Source organism: Sciurus carolinensis, chromosome 5 (assembly GCF_902686445.1).
Source record: "Sciurus carolinensis chromosome 5, mSciCar1.2, whole genome shotgun sequence".
NCBI lineage: Eukaryota > Metazoa > Chordata > Mammalia > Rodentia > Sciuridae > Sciurus > Sciurus carolinensis.
Genome location: NC_062217.1, coordinates 150028668 through 150050117, shown reverse-complemented (window position 1 = coordinate 150050117; position 21450 = coordinate 150028668). Strand labels below are relative to the sequence as shown.

At 35.5% G+C, this 21450-nt stretch overlaps 1 protein-coding gene across 8 annotated transcripts in view; it reads right to left on the bottom strand.

Annotated features, from left to right (window-relative positions):
* The window catches only part of Btrc (beta-transducin repeat containing E3 ubiquitin protein ligase), a 181089-nt gene that overhangs the window by 119720 nt on the left and 39919 nt on the right, over positions 1-21450 (bottom strand). For 3 of the 8 annotated variants that reach the window (XM_047552922.1, XM_047552924.1, XM_047552923.1), the window contains exon 2: positions 237-344. The exons of the other annotated variants lie outside the window; for them this stretch is intronic. In XM_047552922.1, coding sequence (XP_047408878.1) covers positions 237-344 — 108 coding nt within the window. The remainder of the gene's footprint in view (positions 1-236; positions 345-21450) is intronic. 8 annotated transcript variants of the gene reach the window in all.

Below are 21450 nucleotides of genomic sequence, written 5' to 3'. Positions count from 1 at the left end.
AGTTATACTATGTCCATTTTGACAAATCAAACATGATAAAAATGTCTTAAGACTGCATCAGTCTAGATCTACATTAAAAGTGAATCATTAAAGAATACTGAGTGATGTGAAATACAGGTACTATGAAGGAAAAAAGATGAATGTAAGTAAAGCATGGGAAAGGACAGACATGCTAATGAACTAGAAACACGCACACACTAACGCCCGCAAATAACCCACAGAGACAGAGAAAGTACCTGGAAAGCTGTGAGTGCGCCAGTCCCTGGGTTATACAGGCATCGCAGCGAAGGCATGCTGTCCGCCAGGCTGGAGCAGCCCAGCCACAGAGACCTGGGCATAGAGCACTGCAGAGAGAGGACAACTATGAGATGGGACAGTATGAGACAAGATGGCACAGATTACAGGAATTTTCAAGGTTAGACTGAAAGCAATAATCCAGTTGCAGCTGGCCTTTATGATAGAAACACTTTCAAGAAACATACTACTTACAAGTTCTAACCCCAGAGAAAAACTCAAAAGGGGCAGTAGTAGCCAAAAAGCAAGGGGAACAAAGAAGTTATAGGTCAAAATATATATATTTCATAAGTTTTTTGTCCCTATTTTTCTATTTATTAATCTAAAGGAAAAGTGCTTCTTAATCCAACTGATCAATTTTTTTCTTTATACATCTCAACTCATCTCCTATAAATTCACAAAGTGAAATATTGTTTAGACTAAGCAGAAAGAATACCTCCTGAGAGTATCACATATTAGGAAATTAGAAAACAAAATCCCACAGGAAAGTTAAGAGTGTTTTTGGAAGAAAAAGAAAAGGTATTATATCCCTACGATTTTGATAAAAATTAATTCTACAGAGTTTCGCATAAGTTTAGTGTATCTTGTTAGTCTGCTATTCATTAACTAAAACGCATGGTTACCATAGCAGCTGCCTCTTCAGCTTTCCAGATGGATTAATGGGGGATGAGGCAAGAAACAGCCCAAACAGAAGGGAAAACAACAACAAGAAAGAAAAAGAGAGAATAAGACATAGAGAGACCAGAAGGTTCTTGGTCTTAAAACTATCTAAACACAAAGTTTGTATGTAAAATGCATTGTGTATTTAGTAGCAAACAAAGGTAGAAATTACAATTTCTAGTAACACTAAGGAAACAATACTAGCAGTATTTTAGTGTTATTGAGATATAAGGCACTATACCTTGTGGATAGTTTTTATATTTTTCATGTTTCTCTAAAAGTATCCCAGGCTGAAGTTTTGTCCATTAGCTTGAGTGCTATTATAGTTTAATAATAACTGAAATACTAAATACAGCTAAACACACCCAATGAATACCTATTTTCAAATACAGCAGTAATCACATATAACTTTAGAGATTTGAAATAGCTATTGTCATAATGGCCTTTTATTTTCTTTAACCCCTCTAGTAGGAATGAATATAGGAGGATACAGCATTCATGGTTCACACCAACTACAATTAATACAAGGACAATAGACTGAAAAGGACTGCAAAAGATATTCTAATCTAGACCTCTGCTCTTAGATGATTATCCTCATTTTACAATTAAGGCAACTGATGCACAGGAGAAATTAAGTATTTATCCATGCTCATGAATTTTAAAAGTAGAGAACAAGGGACAAGAATCCAGGCCTACTGTTTTCTAGTGCAGAACTCACCATATATATATATATATATATATATATAGAGAGAGAGAGAGAGAGAGAGAGAGAGAGAGGGGGGGGGGGGGGGAGGTATATCTGCTAAAGTCATCACTGATTAACAAACTAAGCAAAAAAATGAAATCACCTTGAACTGATGTACTGGGTTTGATCCTTAGCACCACATATAAATAAAATAAAGGTATTGTGTCCATCTACAACATTTAAAGAAATTAAAAATAAATTTTAGTGGTTCCCTATATCTACTATATGAAATCTAAGCACACTATCCATCTGACTTTTCCCCACTGCCTACATCAACTCACCTTCCCTGCCTTCCAATTATCTCTGACACTCCAGCTAATTAACTACCTTGAAATTTGGTCAAATGCTCATCTTAGCCCTAACACCTTTAAACGTAATTTCCTTCTCCCTCTTACTCTAACAATTCATATCATGTATACTTTGTCTCCTCAGAACGGCTTATACAAATTTCAGTATTTCCTGGTGGTTCTTAGTAAGAGATTATTATATGGAAGGAGAAGGCAAGAGGGTAAAAGGAATAGAGGAAAAAGGATTTATAAAGTTTCTGTCCCCTTGAGAAATACTGTTCTGCTCATATTACTGCTCTACACTGGAAGCATCGAGAATGTTTTGCCAAACTTTTTACTGTAAGTAAATGATGTTAAAATTTTCCTAAGAGTAATATTTTGATCATTTATTCAACAAGTAGTTACTGAATGCCTTCCTTGTGGTAGGTACAGTAAGGCCCCAGAAACAGGGACAAAAAAAATGCACAAAAAATTCCTGTCTACATGGAATTTATATTCTCATAACGTTAAATCCATCTATATTAAAATTCCATAATACAAAACTCATTGTTATGAGTTATTACTAGTTGTTATGCTATTACTAAGGAGAGACATGGTACATTAAAGGTCTACGTAAGGATGGGTAGAAAAAAGTCTCATACTTGTTCTGAAGGAGTGACTGAATCTGAGAAAAACATAAGAGCAGAAGACACAGGAGTAAATAAAAAGAGTCTATGAAACTGCAGAAGAGGAAAATAGAATAAGCACTGGAAAATAGCTTGTCACTTCTCCCCCCCTTCCCTTCAGAGGAGGTCGGGGGCTCAACTTTAGCCAAACTGAAGCCCTTCATCTACAGACTTCAAGCTCTTTTTATTAAATATACAAACTTTTTTTTTTAAATAATTTTAAGTGTACCTTGGTAGGTTCTTAAGGCTTTCCTCTTATGAATTATTTGTCTCCTCCACTTTGAAGAATCTGTGTTATTTTTGCTGTTTGTATGTATTTGATGAATTAATACCTCAGTTTTCTTACTGTTACTCATTCTAATGCTCTTCTCCTCATTCATTCACCCCGACCTCCATCAAAATTCCCCTAACAACTAAGAATTTAAAACAGCTTACCCTATCCCCTTAAACTAAAACTCTAAAATAAAATTATGATCAATAATGAGTCACATATACCCAGGGAAGCCACTAGCTACACCAGCGTGGTTTCAAAAATAGCATTAACTTGCAAACACCACACAGAGGATACATTCCCAATTATTACAAGACAATTGGTATGGGTATGAAAACCGCACTTGAATATAGTCAGATCTATACACTGCTGTTAAGATTTTATATATTATAGCTCAATTTAAAAACTAATTTTCAAATTGGTTTGTATTGTACAATTAATCTTACCCATACTGGTAAATGCCACTTAAAATCTTTAAGGAAAAAAATATAATTACAAAATAAATGGAGTAGACTATAACTTTTACTCTAATTCTTTCCCTTATCTTCATATTTAGGAGAACATTCAAAATGAAGAGGGTTTTTAAGAAAAATCAGTTTGTAACAAAAATGCAAGATTTTCCATTCCTCAACACTTACAAAAAATGCCCCTTAAAATATCTGAAAAGCACGTTTTTTTCTTCCTTTGTTTTTCCTTCAAAATTATATTGAAATTCCTAAGATCCTTCATCCCTCCCTCCCTTCCTTCCTTTCCTTCCTTCCTGTTGTGCTGGAGATCAAACCTAGCACCTCACATAAACTGGGCCAATTCTCTACCACTGAACTATATCCTCAGCTCTAAAAAATGTAAATAACAATTTAAAGACAGGTTTTAAACCATGCTGTGACCAGAAATGTAGCTCAATGGTAGAGCCCTTATGTAAAAGTTTGAGTTCTATTCCCAGAACTTCAAGAAAATAAAAAACCTGCCTAGAGCAGTTGGCATTTGCTTGCCATCCCAGCTATGCTGGAGGCTGAGAAGCTAGTCTTAGCAACTTAGTGAGACCCTATCTCAAAATAAAAATTAAAAAAAAAAGAAAAGAAAAACTGATGGGAATGTAGCTCAGTGATAGTAGAGTACCCTTGGGTTTAATCCCCAGTTATCCCCAGAACAAAACAAAACAAAACAAAACAAAACAAAACAAAAAAGATGAGCACAGCATGTTTCTGCTACCTGAAAAAGATTGAAATGTTGCAACAAAAGGCCTCCAGTGTTTCAGGAACAATATAATATCCAGTGCCCATCAGATTCAATAGCACAAATTCATTTACACCTCTACTCCTCCCCCATTCTTGGCTGCTTGGAGTAATGTCACAGATCCTCTTCACTGATTGAGGGCCCTGCAGGCAAAGGGCTGGCCTCAGCATTTACTACATGAAAGCTGAATGACAAAATCTCCTAAACTCAAGTCCCTGTTGGTCAACTTCTAGGAATAATAGAAGCTATAATAATCAACAATAAAAAGATTGCTGCATTGAGAGTTTATATATCCTTAAGCCATGGAATAGAATTCCCTTTTCACTACTCTATCGACTAAAAAATTCAGGCCAAGAGAACTACAGAATTCCATAGCTCATGTGATGCATTCAGACTCTACCTATATAAACTCAACAACTACCTCTTAAGAATCCTTAGAGAAATGATAGTAGAGTGAAACAGACATTATTACCTCATGTACATATATGACTGCATGACCAATGTGATTCTACAATATGTATAATCAGAAAAATGAGATTATTTATGTATGATCTATCAAAATGTATAAATGCATTGTATTTATCAAAATGTATAAATGCAAAATGTATAAAAAGTTAAAACAAATAAATATAAATAAGCAAAAAAAGGGAAAAAAACTACTGTGTACATTGCTACTGGTTATAGAAATAAAATAAGGAAATAACATGATTAAAAAAGAAGAAATCTTATTTAGTTTATTCTAAATGTGAAACTCCCACTTGTCATACAGGATGATTACATTCGACCCAGTTTATTGTACAATTTTGTGATGAAATTAAAATAAGAGCTCTGGATGAGGAAGCTGAGGCTCATAGGTGTAGCTCAGCTGGGATCTGAAACCAGATCTCTGATGCTTACTCTTTCTACCCTGCCACACAGCCTCCTTAACTAGCCTGTGTGTTCTCTTTGTAAGTCCCCACTCAAGAGTCTGGTCCTTAAAAGCAGTGATGGACCAAGGGTGGAGGCATATGCCTGTAATCCCAGAGGCCCAGGAGGCTGAGGGAGGATCACAGGTTTGAAGCCAGCCTCAGTAACTTAGCAAGGTGGTAAGCAACCTAGCGAGACCCTGTCTCAAAATAAAAAATAAAAAGGTCTATGACTGTGGAGTGGGGTTAAGCACCCATGGGTTCAATTCCTGGTACAAAAAAAAAAGCAGATATGGATTGTTACCTGTAGCATCTGTAGTTTTCCCCCATACCCAGCATGGTTTGTGGATATCTAGCTGGCATTTGATAAATACCTTTAAACTGTTGGTACTTAATTACAGTTTAAGCTTTGCTTTTTTCCCATCTTTCCTCTGTCTTTAGCCCACCCATACCATGGACACTGAGCTCCAAGAGTCTTTCAGCTCCTGGGATTTGTTGTGCCCTGGTGTTATCTATGTTCTAGGACATACATTCTCAAAAGCACAATAATGTCCTCAAGAAAGCACAAAATAGTTCTTGAAGGATGAAAACAACCTTACTCCTTTAGTATATAAAGCACAGAAGTACATTTAGGACATAAGAATAACAGCATAGTGTACCTATGGAATGAAGATTTGGGGAGGGGTAAGGAAAAAAAGAAATTCTAAAATCTACAAAGTGAAAAATTTTTTAAATGTAAAGTAGACAGGAGACTGAGGCAGGAGGATCACAAATTCAAGGCTAACCTCAGCAACTTAGTGAAATCCTTGGTAACATGGCAAGACCCTCTCACAAAATAAAAATTAAAAACAAATTAAAATGGGCTGGGGATGTAGCTCAGTAGTAAAACACCCCTGAGTCTAATCCCCAGTACCAAAAAAAAAGTAAAGTGGAATCATTATTAAGAACAGGCTTCCATAAATGTCACTCGCATTTCACAATGTTCTGAGAAGTCATTATGAATTAGACTAAACAATAAATTTATCCACCAATTGAATATTTATTTTTCATGACCAGAGTGGACGTAGGTAGATTACAAGGAAAGAACTAAAGTTTATTGGACAAAAACTGTTTGCAAGACATTGTGCTAGATCTTTTAAGAACATTAAACATCATTTCACTTAACCATTACAAGTTTGTCAAAGAGTTAACACTGTTACTTTAAAAGGAGAGTAGTGCTGGGCACAGTGGCACATGCCTGTCATCCCAGTGACTTGGGAAGCTGAGACAGGAGGTTCCCAGGTTCACCAGCCTCAGCTACTCAGTGACTCAGTGAGAACTTGTCTCAAAATAAAAAATGAGGGGTTGGGGTTATAGCTTAGGGGTAAGTGTTTGCCTAGCATGTGTGAGGCATTGGGTTTGATCCTCAATACCACACGAAAATAAGTAAATAAAATGAAGATTTGTGTCCAACTACAACTAAAAAAAAATTTTTCTAAACAAATAAAAATGAGGACTAGGAACATACCTCAGTGGTAAAGTGACCCTTTATTCAATCCCCAGTCTAAATAAATACATAAAAGAATAGAAGACACGTTCGGAGAACTTGACTAAATGGCAATGACAGACATAAGGCCCCAGCGTGCTTATCTCCAAAATACATATACTCACTCCTACAAAACAGACCTGCTCTCATGTAGATGGTACTCTATTTAATTTTTATTCTTTCTTTTGTGCGTGTGTGTTGCTGGGAATCAAATCTCCATCTCAATTTACACTCCATTTTAGGGAGAAATTAACACAAATGGTTACTACAAGGAAAAATACAGTAATACACTAGATTGTGTTCGATAATAGCTGTTATATTTTCTAATATCTAGAAAGGTTCAGGCACAGGTTTTAATTTTATTGCAAAGCACATGTTACTGTATGAAAGTTAATTATATATTTGCCTTCTCTACAGACTGTATTCTTTAGAGATATGATTCACAACTTTCTTTTCATCTCCAGTGCCTGGTCATAGTTCATGTTCAGTAAGCGTACTTGATGGTAAGAGATCAATGAGAACTAAATATCAAAGGGAAGGAAGCACTGTTTGCTTGGGCAATAGTCATACTACTGATAAAATAATACTCATTTGCTACTTGACGGAGACTGCTCTAACTAGACTGAATGGAATGTGCTGGATAATGTTCTTTCACAATTCATTATCTTATTTACCTTGTATAACAAACTAGTAAGGAAAAAATAAGACACAAAGAGGTTAAATGAATTATTAAGAGTTGATGGGTACTAGCAAGTAGCAATGATAGAACTAAAAACTATTCTGATTATATAGGAAAGTGTTACATAGAAATGACACTTTACATGAAATTATTTTAGTTATTATGAAATGGGGAGCCAAAGAGTTTGGGAGTGCTAGACTGACTGCAGAAAGCAAAGAAAGAAATTCCACTCAAGAAGCTGTTGTAATCAACATGGAGATGACAAACATACATCTAAAAAAGGATCAAATGGATTCAATGGCCGATCATAAGGAAAGAAGGAAGATGAGCCAGAAATAAAATGTCAAATCTAAAAGACTAGATAGAACAATAGGAAAAAAAAAAAAAAAAAGAACAATAGCAGTGGCAGAGACAGAGACACTGGCAAACTAGTTTTTTTTTTTTTTTTTTTTTTTAATGGGGGGGTGCGGAGGATAAGTAGGTAAAATTAATAGCATGAAAGCTGGGGTACAAGACTGTTATATAGGCTGGGTCCTGTAGCACAGGCATGTATTACCAGCTACTCAGGAGGAACACAAATTTTAGGCCAGCCTGGGCATCTAAGAGAGATCCTGTCTCAAAATTAAAAATAGAAAGGGCTGGGGGTGTAATTCAGTGGTAGAGAATCCCTGGTTTCAATCTCCAGTACCACAAAAAAGAACTGAAGACCAAACCAGACCTGCAATGCAGTTGGGTACAGCAATACATGCTTGGAGTCCCAACTATTCAAGATGCTATCGTAGGATGATGGTGAGTTAGAGGCCAGCCTGGACAATTTAGCAAGATACTAGTCTTTTGTTTTTTTAATAGTAGTCTTTTTAAAAAATAGTTTTTTTAGTTGTAGAAGGACACAATAACTTTATTTTATTGTATGTAGTGCTGCGGATCGAACCCAGTGCCTCACATGTGCTAGGCAAATGCTCTACCACTCAGCTCCCATAAAAATTAGTCTTTGTTTTTTTCAATACTTTTTAGTTGTAGATGGACACTATACTTTTATTTATTTATTTTTATGCCATGCTGAGGATTGAACCCAGTGTCTCACACATGGCTAGGCAAGCGCTCTATCACTGAGCTACAACCCCAGCCCCAAAATACTGACTAGTCTTTGTAAAAATAAAATTTGAGGAGCTGGAGTTATAGTTCAGTGGTAGAGTGCTTGTCTCACATGTGAGGCACTAGGTTCGATCTCAGCACCACATAAAAATAACTAAAATAAAGGTATTGTGTCCATCTACAACTACATATATATATATATACACACACACTATATATATATGTATGTATGTATGTGTGTGTGTATATATATATATATATATATATATATATGAACACTAAATATATATAGATGCACATACACATGTATATTTTAAATTGATACCTTTCTTCTTCCTTTGTGAACAATTTAGTTCAACAGTCATTGAATACAGGCTAAGTAGACAACAAGTTGAGTGGAAAGGGGGGAAATCACAGTGATCCATGTGGGATTTGGAATCCCAAGTGGTATAAGAAGGATATCCCTGAGGGCAGAAAAGAACTGGCATAGAATTTCTGGGGGAAATGGTTCAGCATGGGATAATAAAGTCCTAGTGGAGGGAGGAAGCCTTCCCTACTGACAGAATAGCAGTGAGCAGAAGGTTGAGGGCATCTACATCTACAAAGGTACAAAGCAGAGCATCAAAGGTTTCCCAGGTGTGCAAAAGATGTCACACACTGAGGGTGGAAAGGCAGTGGTCCAGCACTGAATTTCAGACCCAGTGGGGTAAAGAAGGTAGAAAGGGTAACCCAGCACCCAAACTATCAGATGTTCCCAAAAGGGTATAGAAAGCATCTATAAGATGTATGAATGTGGTATGAAATAGAGAAAGCTGTAGGGACAACAGGAAATGAGTTATACAGAACGACCCATAGAATAAGAGTGATGGATCAAATATTGAGAATAATAAGAGCTAGGTTCCTAAATCAGAGAAAGGAGTTAAGAGAAAGAAAAAAAAAAAACTGAAATGCATACTATGTTTTTGAATTACAACTGAAGGCAATATTGTGATCTCAAAGCTTATTATATAGAAAGAGTTATTCCTAAGTAAATAATGTATGTGTATACACATACACATACACATTCCCCTAGATCTGTAACTGAGAAGGCCCAGAAGCACTAACACCATTAATATGATGAACACATTTAATGATTCTAAGTATCATGCTCTACTAAAATAAATGAAAGAACCTTAGAACAATGGCTGTTTCCAGGGTTACAAAAGGGAAAGTTCAAGTGGGCTTAAAATATCTTCTTGAGGGGTTCAAACAATAGTAGAAACATGTCAAAATGACACAGGGTCAGAATGAAAGGCTGGGACAGGATAAATCTGAGACAATTTAAACATCAAACTTAATAATGGATTATGATGGTGGCAGGCACACTCTTAACATGCTCACCAGTAATTCCCATCTTCTGGTATTCACACCCTTGCTTAATCCTAGTCCCTTGAGTATGGGATAGCCTAGGACCTTGCTTCTAATAGAATATGGCAAAGGTAATGGGATGCCATTTTCTGTGACTAAATTACATAATGATGTAGGACAGATGAGGCTGAACACTGGAGGAATTAGCAGGAAGCAGGTTTATTGGCTACAGCTGGTCCAGAGTGGCTGGTGCCTTTCCTCCTCTGGACTAAGAGTCTAGAAATTCTTCGGACTTTTTACCCAGTTGGGGGGGGGGCTTGGAGGTTTACATTTTTGCAGAAGTCTACATAAAAGTAATTTTTTTCTTTGAGTTCTCAGAAAGAGCTTTTTGTCTCATTTTTTTTTTTAGAACAGTCACAAGTTTTACACATTTTACCATAAAAGTAGGAGTAATATCAGCAAGTCTGACGTTAAACTTGGCTCTTGCAAGGCAGAACAACAAGAAATAGGAAGTTCTAAGCAGACTGAGCTCTTTTGCAGAAATCTTTGCTGATATTCTATTAACAAGAACAATTATGGTGAAGGTCTTCTGGGTGGGGGTCTCTGGCCTGCTTCAATAAGACTGTAACTTCCATCTTGCTAAGAGACCTTACTGTCCCTCTTGGCTTATATGATTTAATGAAGCAAGCAGTATTATAAAGAGGTTCATGTGGCAAGGAATTAAGGGTGGTCTTGAGCATTTAAGTCCAGTAGCCCTTGAAGAAAAAATTCTGCCAACAATCACGTAAGCTTAGAAGTGGGTCCTTCCTCAACTGAGCCTTCAAATGAGATCACAGCTCTGGATAACACCTTGATTATGGCCTTGGGGACACAGTAGAGGACACAGGTCAGCTCTGCCTGGACTCCTGACCCCCCAAAAACTGTGAGATATTAAATGTATGTTAGATTAGACATATTAATTAGCTTGACTATGGTAACCACTTCACAATGAATATGTATATGAAAACATTTTGTACACATTAAATATATATAAAATATTTTGCCAATTACACCACAATAAAGCTGGGAAGAAAAAAGAAAATATATGTATTTTTTGAAAACAAACACAGATGTGAGAAAATTCTAGGAAAAAAGCCTAAATTACGTCAGGGTATACAATATGTTGTCAATTTAGGAGTCAGCATTCTAACATATTAGAGCTTATGAAAACTAAAAATAAATATGAAAATTCCATTTTATGAATTTAATTTTATGTTTGGGACAAGTGTTTTCCATTTTGCTTATTTGTATTTTGGAATATATGAATATACATAAAAAGATATCTTAAGGATGGGACCCAACTCTAGCGAGAAAATTCATTTATGCTTGATATACACTTTATATACACAGCCTGAAGGTTATTTCATATAACAGTGTTAGTACACCTGCATTTTGACTTCAACCAATCATAAGAAGTCAAGTATGATATTTTTCACTTGTGGCGTCATGTCAGTGCTCAAAACGTTTTGGATTTTGGAGCATTTGGGACTTCAGATTTTCAGATTAGGGATGGTCAATCTGTAAGAATTATTTGCCATTTAAGGTTTAAACACAACTCACTTGTGAACTGCCCCCAAAATATGAATATGTTGTATTACATTATAACTCACTAAACTAGTAATTTGTAAATTTAGCAAAATATAACATAATAAGCCACTGAATAAAGTAGAAAGTTATGAATTCATTAATGACATAAGCCAATTGCAAAAAGATAAAGTATGATTCCACTGATATGAGTTAACACAGTCAAATTCCGAAACTAGAATGGTGGTTTCCACAGGTTGGAAGGAGGAGACCGAAATAGTGAATTGTTGCTTTACAGTATAGAGTTCAGTTTTGCAAAAGGTAAAATTTCTGTAGACTTGTTGCACACTAATATGAAATAGCTAAACTAATGAACTGTATTATTAAAGAATGATTAAGTTGGGTGTGGTGGCGCATGCCTGTGATTTCAGAAATTTGGGAGATTGAGGCAAAGGATCACAAATTCAAGGCCAGCCTCAGCAACTTAGCAAGACTCTGTCTCAAAATTTAAAAAAAAAAGAGGGGTGGGGGTGGGGATGTGGCTCAATGGTTAAGCAACCCTGGGTTCAATCCCCAGTACAAAAAAAAAAAAAAAGGAATGGTTAAGAGGGTAAATTTTGTGATTAACATATAATCATAGCAACAAACATTTTTTAAAAAGTCCCCAAAGTGATAAGCATTGGAATGACCAGACACAGATTTTAAAACAACCATGTTTAAGATATTCAAGAAAACTGATGAAAAAGTGGAGTTGCACCAGAAAACTAGAATCTCTAATTTAAAACATACGTATATGGAAATCCTATAATTCAAAAACACAAAAGTTGAAATTACAAACTTCATCAGATTTGTTTAAGAGACCAGATACAGAGCAAGTGAGGACTCACAATGTAGATTCTGTCTTTGAGTCACCATAGCACATGGGCATGCACCAGATCAGACTATAGCAGAAATGAAGGAAGGAAGGAAGGAAGGGAGGGAGGGAAGAAAGAAAATCACCATGCTGAACAAGAGTCAAAAGAAAGAAAAACAATATAAAAACTATGAACCACCCAGTGAATATGTGAGTATTTGGATTCACAGAAAGTGAGAAATGGTACAAAGACAACCTCTAAAAAGATACTAAAATTTTCAAAAACTGATGAACATCATCAAGCTAAGACTCAAGAACCTCTACAAACAAAGTAAGCATCTTTTCTATGCCTTGGTGAACTGTTGTTCAAAGTTTAGATCAGCTTTTCACATTTTATCCTTTGTACTTCTAATGTTGTAAAATACGGCTGAGAGACCTTTTTTTTTTTTTTTTTTTTTTTTAAGGCAATTTAACCAGTCTAGTTAAATTACCCAGGCTGGCCTTGAACTTGCAATCCTCCCCTCTCAGTCTCCCCAGTCACTGGGATTACAGGTGTGTGCCATGGTTCCCAGCTTCCAGGAGACTTTTAATGTAGTTATTTTCCTTTAATCGAAGTTTTTTGGGGTTTTTGTTTTTTGTTTTGTTTTGGTCTGGAACAGCTGCATCTTTTTCATAACTACTTTCCTCTTTTAAAATAAATCGCTCTTCACTAAGTTCCTCCAGTTACCTACCTAAAGTTACCAATTTTTGTTACTTCGATTCATCTCTATTAGCCAATTTCACATTCAATTTTCTATCTCTATAAAATATACCTGGGCTTAACACTAGAAGACAATATAAACTAAATCTTCCTTGTCTACTAACATAGTAACAGACATGCAGGGACTAATAACCAACATACTTTGTCAAATGACGTCTATTTTTTTTTTCACATACTGATGTATAGAATAGAGAGTGAGCAAAAAAGTTTGTACTTTATAGTTACTCACAGTTAATACACCATGGTGACAGATATGTGAACCATTATTTTTGGGGAGTTGGTATTATTTCACTAAACTGCGATAACTAAAATTCATGCATATCAAAACTAGGCAAAGGAGGACCTCCAGTACATTAAATTTGAATAAAGTAGAAACTGAGTTAAAGATAAAAACTAGACTTCAGCTTCCACCACATAAAGATTGATTGGTACCAAACATGTTCTTCCACCATTGGCAAGAAAACTAGATAAAATATGTGAAGCAGATATTTTAAGACACTGGACAATATACAATGCCAGACTATATTACCTTATGGACAAGAAACAAGTGAGGTGAACCTTAAAATTGTCCTAGCTTTCTACCTGGAGGTACTTTCCAGTCTGCAATACCATAAAGGGGACCCCAGAGTAATGGGACTACTTACTTGAGGAAACAGAACAATTTATGGAAGTCAAAGAGTCTAGAATGGGTGGGTGGGGGGAGTAATAGAGAATGACTTATGCAGAAAAAGGCTCCACATACCTGAACAGATCCTTCGAGTCTATTTGCGCACGGTGAAACATCACAAGACTAGGCAAAAAACTATGTAAGAGCTATCAATGCATTAACTAGAAATCACACAGACTTTTCTGTTCTGACCAGCCAAATTGCAGACACCTAACTGAACACTTAGGACATTGGGTAGGAGTCCCAGAAAGATTAGAAGTCAGTTGCATACAATGATGAACATTAAAAATAAAGGTTATACCATAAATATAATAAATCTTTAAATCCACTACAACAGCATAAAATATAGTTATAAACAGAGTTGCAAGCAACATGACTGATATCCAAAAGAAACTCAATATTGTTTTTAAAAGAAAATAGGGGCACTGAGGATATAGCTCAGTTAGTAGAGCACTTGTCTAGCATGCAGAAGAAGAAAAGAAAATAGGCCAGGAACAGTGGTGCACGCCTGTAATCCCAGTGACTCTGGGAGGCTGAGGCAGGAGGATCTGAAGTTCAAGTCAGCCTTAGCAATTTAGCTAGGCCCTAGGAAACTCAGGGAGACCATGTCCCAAAATAAAAAATAAAAAAATAAAAAGGGCTGGGAATGTGGCTCAGTGGTTGAGCACCCCTTCAATCCATGGTACCAAAAAAAGAAAATAGGTATGGACGTACACACTTATAATCCCAGCCAGCTACTCCAGATGCTCAGGCAGGAAGATCACAAATTCCAGGACAGCCTGAGCAATTTAGCAAGACCCTGTATCAAAATAAAAATATTTTATAAGGGTTGGGGATGTAGCCCAGTGGCAGTGTTTGCCTAAGTTGCACAAACCCTTGTATTCAATCCCCAGTACTGAAAAAAAAAAAAAAAAAAAAGGAAAGATTTTCAATAAAGTAATTCACAATGTTTAAAACTAAATCCAAGAATACTAGATAAGAAGTAGTAAAACATGACCCCACAATGAGGAGAAAAATATTTTTAGTCAAAGAAACAAACGGGTGGGGAGTGAAATTAGCAGACCAAAGTACTAAAACAGCTATAACATGAACAAAGTGATGTAGGATATAAAAAGGATAAAATAAGTTTCATGAAGAAAAATATAATATCTGAAATGTTAATTTCAAGAGATGGGATTAATTCCAAGATTAAACACTGAGGAAGAAAAGAACAGCAATAGGGCTGGGGCTGTAGCTCAGTGGTAGAGCGCGTGCCTAGCATGTGTGAGGCACTGGGTTCAATTCTCAGTACCACATATAAATAAATAAAGTAAAGGTATATGTATTAAAATGAAAGAAAGAAAGAAAGAAACAGCAATAATAGGAAATGAAGCATTAAGAGAAAAAACACTGAGGGGAAAAAATTGAACAAAGTCAAGTGACTGGAAGGAAATTATCAAGTGGTTCAACATATGTATAATGGTATCCCATAAACAAAAATGAGGGGAAGGGAGTGGGGAAAAAGCAGAAAATACCTTTTTCCATTTATATTTGGAAAATAGTATTGGAAATGATCTAAATAAAACTATTAAAAGTGCTAGAAATATAACTATGAGGTAGATATTTAAAAACATTCTCACTGCACATTTCTTTTAAAAATAATAATCTAAGCAAAAATATTAATGAACTATGGTGTTCATTACATATGGAGAAGCAAAATATATGACAGCAATAACAGAATAGGAATAGAAAATGGAAATGCAGTATATATGAAATGACATATTTTCAAGGGAGAATCTGATAAATTAAAGATGCATTTTGATTTGCAAATTCTATACCCAATAAGGGTCTAGTATTCAAATAAATAAAGAAATTTGGGGTTGTGGATGTAGCCCAGTGATAGAGCACTTGCCTAGCATTCAGGAGGCCCTGGGTTTGATTCCCAGCACCACAAACAAAACAACTCCTGAGTTCTTAGGCCAGGCACAGTGTCCTGTGCCTGTAGGTCCAGCATTCCTGAAGTTGAGGTAGGAGGATCACTTGAAGCCAAGAGTATAAAACCAAACTGGGCAATACTGCAAGACTTTGTCTCAAAAAAAATAAATAAATAAAAAATTCCCAATGGACAAAGAACTTGAATAGACATTTCTCTAAAGAGGATATACAAATAATGAACAATAAGCAGATGAAAAGTTGCTCAACATCATTAGTTATTAGGAAAATGAAAACCAAAACCACAAGATACCCTTCACACCCACTAGGATAGCAAAAGGAGCTTTACATCAGATTACAAAATAAACCCACAAGAGAAAACATCAAGTGTTAGCATGGATGTTGAAAAACTAGAACCTTACTATATTGCCAGCAGAGTAAAAAATGGTTCAGCAACTGTGTAAAACAGTCTAGCAGGTTAAATAGAATTACTATATGAACCCTCCTAGCAATCCTATTACTAGGTTTATACAAAAAAAAAATTGAAAACAGGTACTCAAATACATGTAAACATACATTCACAGCAACATTATTTTAAAAAGCCAAAAGGTGGAAACAGCCCAAACATTGATCAGTAAATGAATGCATTAACAAATTGTGGTACATACGAAATGAACTATTATTCAGCCATAAAAACAAATGAAGTGCTGATACATGCTACAACATGAATAAACCCCAAAGATATTATGCTAAATTAAAGGTCACATTGCTTCCATTTATATGAAATATCCAGACAGGAAAATCCACACAGACAGAATGTAGATTGGTGATTGCTAGAGGCTGGATGAAGTGAATGCAAAGAAACTGCCTAATGAACAAGAGGTTTTACATGGAATGATGGAAATGTTCTAATAAAGGTAGTGACTGCACAATATTATGAATGTACTAAACACCACAGAATTGTTCGTTTTAATTTTGTAAATTTTACTTCAATTAATATTTAAAAATGCATATGGTAATATCTAAAGGAACCAAAACAAAACAAAAATACCTACTAGGCAACAGAAGAGATGAAATGGAATAGTAAAACTTAAATAATTCAAAATTGGGCAGAAAAAAAATTTTTAAAGGAAAAACCAGATGGGAAAAATAGGGAAAAAAGAGCAAAATAGTTGATTTAAAATTAACCATTCCAATAACTATACTAAATGTAAATGGTTTAAACCCATACTGCCCAAAACAGTAACCACTAGTCACAGGTAGATACTGAGCACTTGTTCACATATAGTACAAATGAGACGTGTTGTAACTATAAAATACCCACTAAATTTTGAAGACTTAATAGAAAAAAGGAAGGGTGCTGGGACGTAACTCGACAACACAGTCCTTATGTATTTCTTGCAAAGCCCTGGGTTTGACACCCAGCACCAGATGGGAAAAAATAAAGAAAGTAAAATATATCATTAATATTATGCTGATTACATGTTGAAATGATAATAAACTATAGTGTGTTTAAAAACAAATAATGAAACTTTCAAGTTTCTTTTTATATTTTTGATGTACAATAAAGTTTAAATTTAAAATTATACATACTAATTGGGTTAGAATCTATAATATATCTATTGAACACTGGAAATCTAAACTCCAAAAGACAAGACCTCATAGGAGAAAATCTTTGCTAGCTACTCGTCACAGAGGATTAGTATCTAAAATATATAAAGAATTCAAAAAACTTTAATCCTGAAAATTAAATAACCCAATTAATAAAAGGACAAATGAATTAAACAGATAATTCTCAAAAGAGAATACAGAGCTGGGATTGTGGTTCAGTGGTAGAGCAATTGCCTAGCACTATAAGGCACTGGGCTCGATCTGCAGTACCACATAAAAATAAATAAAATAAAGGTATTATGTTCAGCTACAACTAAAAATATTAAATAAATAAATAAAATAAAGGTATTGTGTACACCTACAACTAAAAATATTTTTAAAAAGAAGAAATACAAATGGCCAGCAAATATATGAAAAAATGTTCAACATGACTAACAATTATGGGAATGCAAAACTACACTGTGCTGGGCATGGTGGCACATATCTGTAATCCCAGCGACTCAGGAGGCTAAAGTAGGAGGATCACAAGTTCAAAGCCAGCCTCAGCAACTTAGTGAGGCCCCAAGCAACTTAAGCAGGACCCTGTCTCGAAATGTAAAAAAAAATTCTAAAAAGGGCTGGCAATGTGGCTCAAGTAGTAAAGTACCCTTGGGTTCAATCCTTGGTACCAAAAAAAAAAAAGAAAAACTATACTGGGATTTCATCTCACACCAGTCAGAATGGCAGTCATCAAGAACACAAATTAATATCCAGGTGGGCACAGTGGTGCACGACTGTAATCCCAGCAGCTCAGCTCAGGAGGATAAGGCAGGCTCTGACAGGGAGATCAAAGCCAGTCTCAGCAAAAGTGAAGTGCTTATAAGCAACTCAGCAAGACCCTATCTCTTTTTTTGTAAAAAGGGCTGGGGATGTGGCTCAGGGTTGAGTACCCCTGAGTTCAATGCCCAGTACCAAAACAAAACAAAACAAAACAAAACACAAATAATAATAAATGCTAGAGAGGATGTCAAGAAAAGGAACACTTTTACACTGTTGGTGGAATTATAAGTTAGTGAAACCACTATGGAAATCAGTATGAAGGTTCAAGAGACTAGGCATGGAACCACCAAATGACACAGATATACCACTCCTTGGTGTTTATCCAGAAGAATTAAAGCCATCACCAGTGATACATGCATACATACCCTTGTCTACAGCAGCACAATTCACAATAACCAAAATATGGAAACAGCCCAGATGTCTATCAATGGATGAATGAATAAAGAAAGCATATATACACAACAGAGTTTTATTCAGCCATAAAGAAAAATGACATTGTCATTTGCAGGAAAATGGACAGAACTAGAGACCATCATGTTAAATGTAATGTCAAACTCAAAAGTACAAGGGTCCTACGTTTTCTCTCATATGTGGAAGCTAGAGAGGAGAACGGAAAAGAAAAGTGGGGATGGATCTCATGAAAATCAAAGGAAGATCAGTACAGGAAAGGGACCAAAGGATGGGAGTTGGGGAGGGAGGAGTGAAGGTACTGAGGAGTGGTACTGACTGAATTATATTGTTACATTGTGTGCATATGAGAATATGTAACAACTATAAAGCACCAGTTTAAAAAAAATGGAGGGAACAAAACAGCTAGAAAGAACAGAAAACATCAAGAATACAAACAATAATAATCCCACACTGTTGGTGAGATTCTAAAAAGACACAATAATAATGTATATAGATAAAGTCAAAGTTTGAAAAAGATATATCATAAAAAAGTCCTTAAAAGAAATGGAATGGCTAAATACCAAAGTATACTTCTGAACAAAGTATGTAAACAGCAATAAAGAGGGTAATTTCATAATGATAAAGGGTTCCCTTTATGAAGAACAATAATAAAAAAGGATATTGCTAATAATAAAAAATTTCAAAATACAAGAAGCAAAATAGGGGTTAGAGTTCAGTGGTAGGTCAAGTGTCTAGCTCTGGAGGTCCTGGGTTGAATCCCCAGCACTGCAGAGGGAAAAATAAAGACAAAGTTCATAAAACAAAAGAAAAAAATACAAAAATCTGCAATCACAGTCTGAGATTTTAACAGACCTCTCTCAGCTACCTCACAGAATAAACAAAAAAGAAATGAAGAGCACAATAATTGACTTGACCTAATGACTTAAACTAGAAAACTGTCCCCAACAACTGCAGCATACATATTCTTTTCAAGCACACTTACTAAAAAAGCACATGAACCAGGAAGCAAGTTCAAAGGTGTGAACTTGCAGAGTATGCTACTGAGTATCATAAACCAGTATCAAAAAGATAATGAAAAGGGGTTCTGGTTCCATGTAAGATGGAGAAAGCACACTGCCTCCTAAATTTCCCACTAAAAGCAGCTATAAAAAATGGACAAAACACATAGAGCTGCTATTTAAGGACTGAAAAGTCAATAGTAGCAGGTAGGCAGGGGCAAATTTCACATTCCACTGAAAAAGAATAAAATAAAAAATTTATCTATTATTCCTCCAATATCCACCAGTCTGAACTGCATACAGCATGAAACTCAAAAGTATTGGTATAGGTAAAGAGAGTTCCAGGAAAAACCTTCTAATTCTAGCTCAAGGAGCAAAGAAGGGGTATCCTAACAGAGCAAATGGTGGAAATCTATCATTTTTCTTTTACATTCTCTTTGTTCTCTCCAAGCAATCCCATCATAAAAGTTAGTGTAGGCACAGAGATCCACAGAAATCTAAAACTCTGAAGGGTAAGAAAACCTTCCTCTTTGATCAGAGGGGCTGTGATTCTAAAAGGGAATAGTGTAACATCATTGCTTCTCCTATCCCCACAGCCTTTCATCACTTAGCCCCAGATGCAGTAACTTATGCAACTTTCTGACTGGAGCACTGAAAACAGAGGCCCAGAGAACCAAACAGTACTAAGGAGATCTTGGAGAAGATGAACCAGAAAAGCAACTCCATAAGCTACACATGGGTAAATGCCAAGACATACTAATATCCATATCCCAGGCTGGCCACTAAGTGTCACACACATGGAACAGATTTCAGTGTCACTGCAAAGGCTTTCAAAATGGGATAAACACAGAAATCAAAACTCTACAGGGCTAGGGATATGGCTCAGTGGTAGAGCACCTACCTGGCATGTCCAAGGTCCTGGGTTCAATTCCCAGCACCAAGGGGAAAGAGAGGGGAAAAAAAAAAAAAAAAACCTATGGAATGCTGTCTGACTTTAGATGTTGAACCCAATTAAGTTGAATATCTGATAAATCAAAAACAAACATTTTTACTGGTTTAAACAAAACTCAGAGATTTATAATATTAAAAGTGTCAAGGATACAAACCTCTAAACTGTTTGCATATGGAAAAAGGGCAAAATTTCAACTGGCCTCAACAGATGCCAAATCAAAATGACATAGATGTTAGAATTAACAGTTACAATAAAAAGATTCCAATAACTAAGGGCAAACACTCTTGAGAGAAAGAAGTATCAACAAATAAACAACAGATTAAAGCAGCAGCAATGAAAATGTAAGAAAACTCAAAATTTAAAAACTCACTAAATGGGTTTGGGCTCCATAGTAGCAGAAGGGAGATTACAAAACAATATTCCTTATGTACATGTAAAAATTCCCAATAAAATACTGGCACATAAAATCCAGCAATATACAAAAAGGATTATACACCACAATCAAATGGGATCTATCCTAAGAAGGCAAGGGTGGCTGTCTTGAGTCCTACAAATATTCTAATGCCTAGCTTTGGGTCCTTGTGGGGCCTAACTGTACATCTTCCCTTTCAGTTCCACATACCCTTAAATTAGTTGCCACTTCTTGTTCAGAGACGAGGCAATGTTACTTAAAATCAAAATTAACTAATAAACACAGAAATATATTTTAAAAATGAGTATTATCCCCAGAGTAGATACAATGGGAAGTCACAGTTATTCCAACAATGCCATCAATGCTCAAAAAAAAAAAAAAAAAAATTTTTAATCTAGGTCTGAAACTAAATTGACTTCATGAATACTAAATGGGTCACTTCCTTTAAAAATCAGATTAAAATCTAGTAGGAAAAAAATTAGACGTAAAGGTTTAGCCACCACATGTTAACATTTTAAAACACTAGAAAAATTAAGATTCAAATGTAAAATATTACTAGTTTAATATTATTTTTATACCATACAAAGTCATACTGTTCTTAAATGCTCTGGAAGCCCAATGTTGCATACATAGTGAAAGTGTTCAAGAAATTCCTGGTGAAATAAATTGTTGGATTATCATAACTGAGAGACATTAATCCAGGAATGAAGACTTGTCCTCAAACCAGTTGTATGACCTTGAGCAGTTTACTCAATTTCTATGCACTGAGCTTCTTCACTGGAAA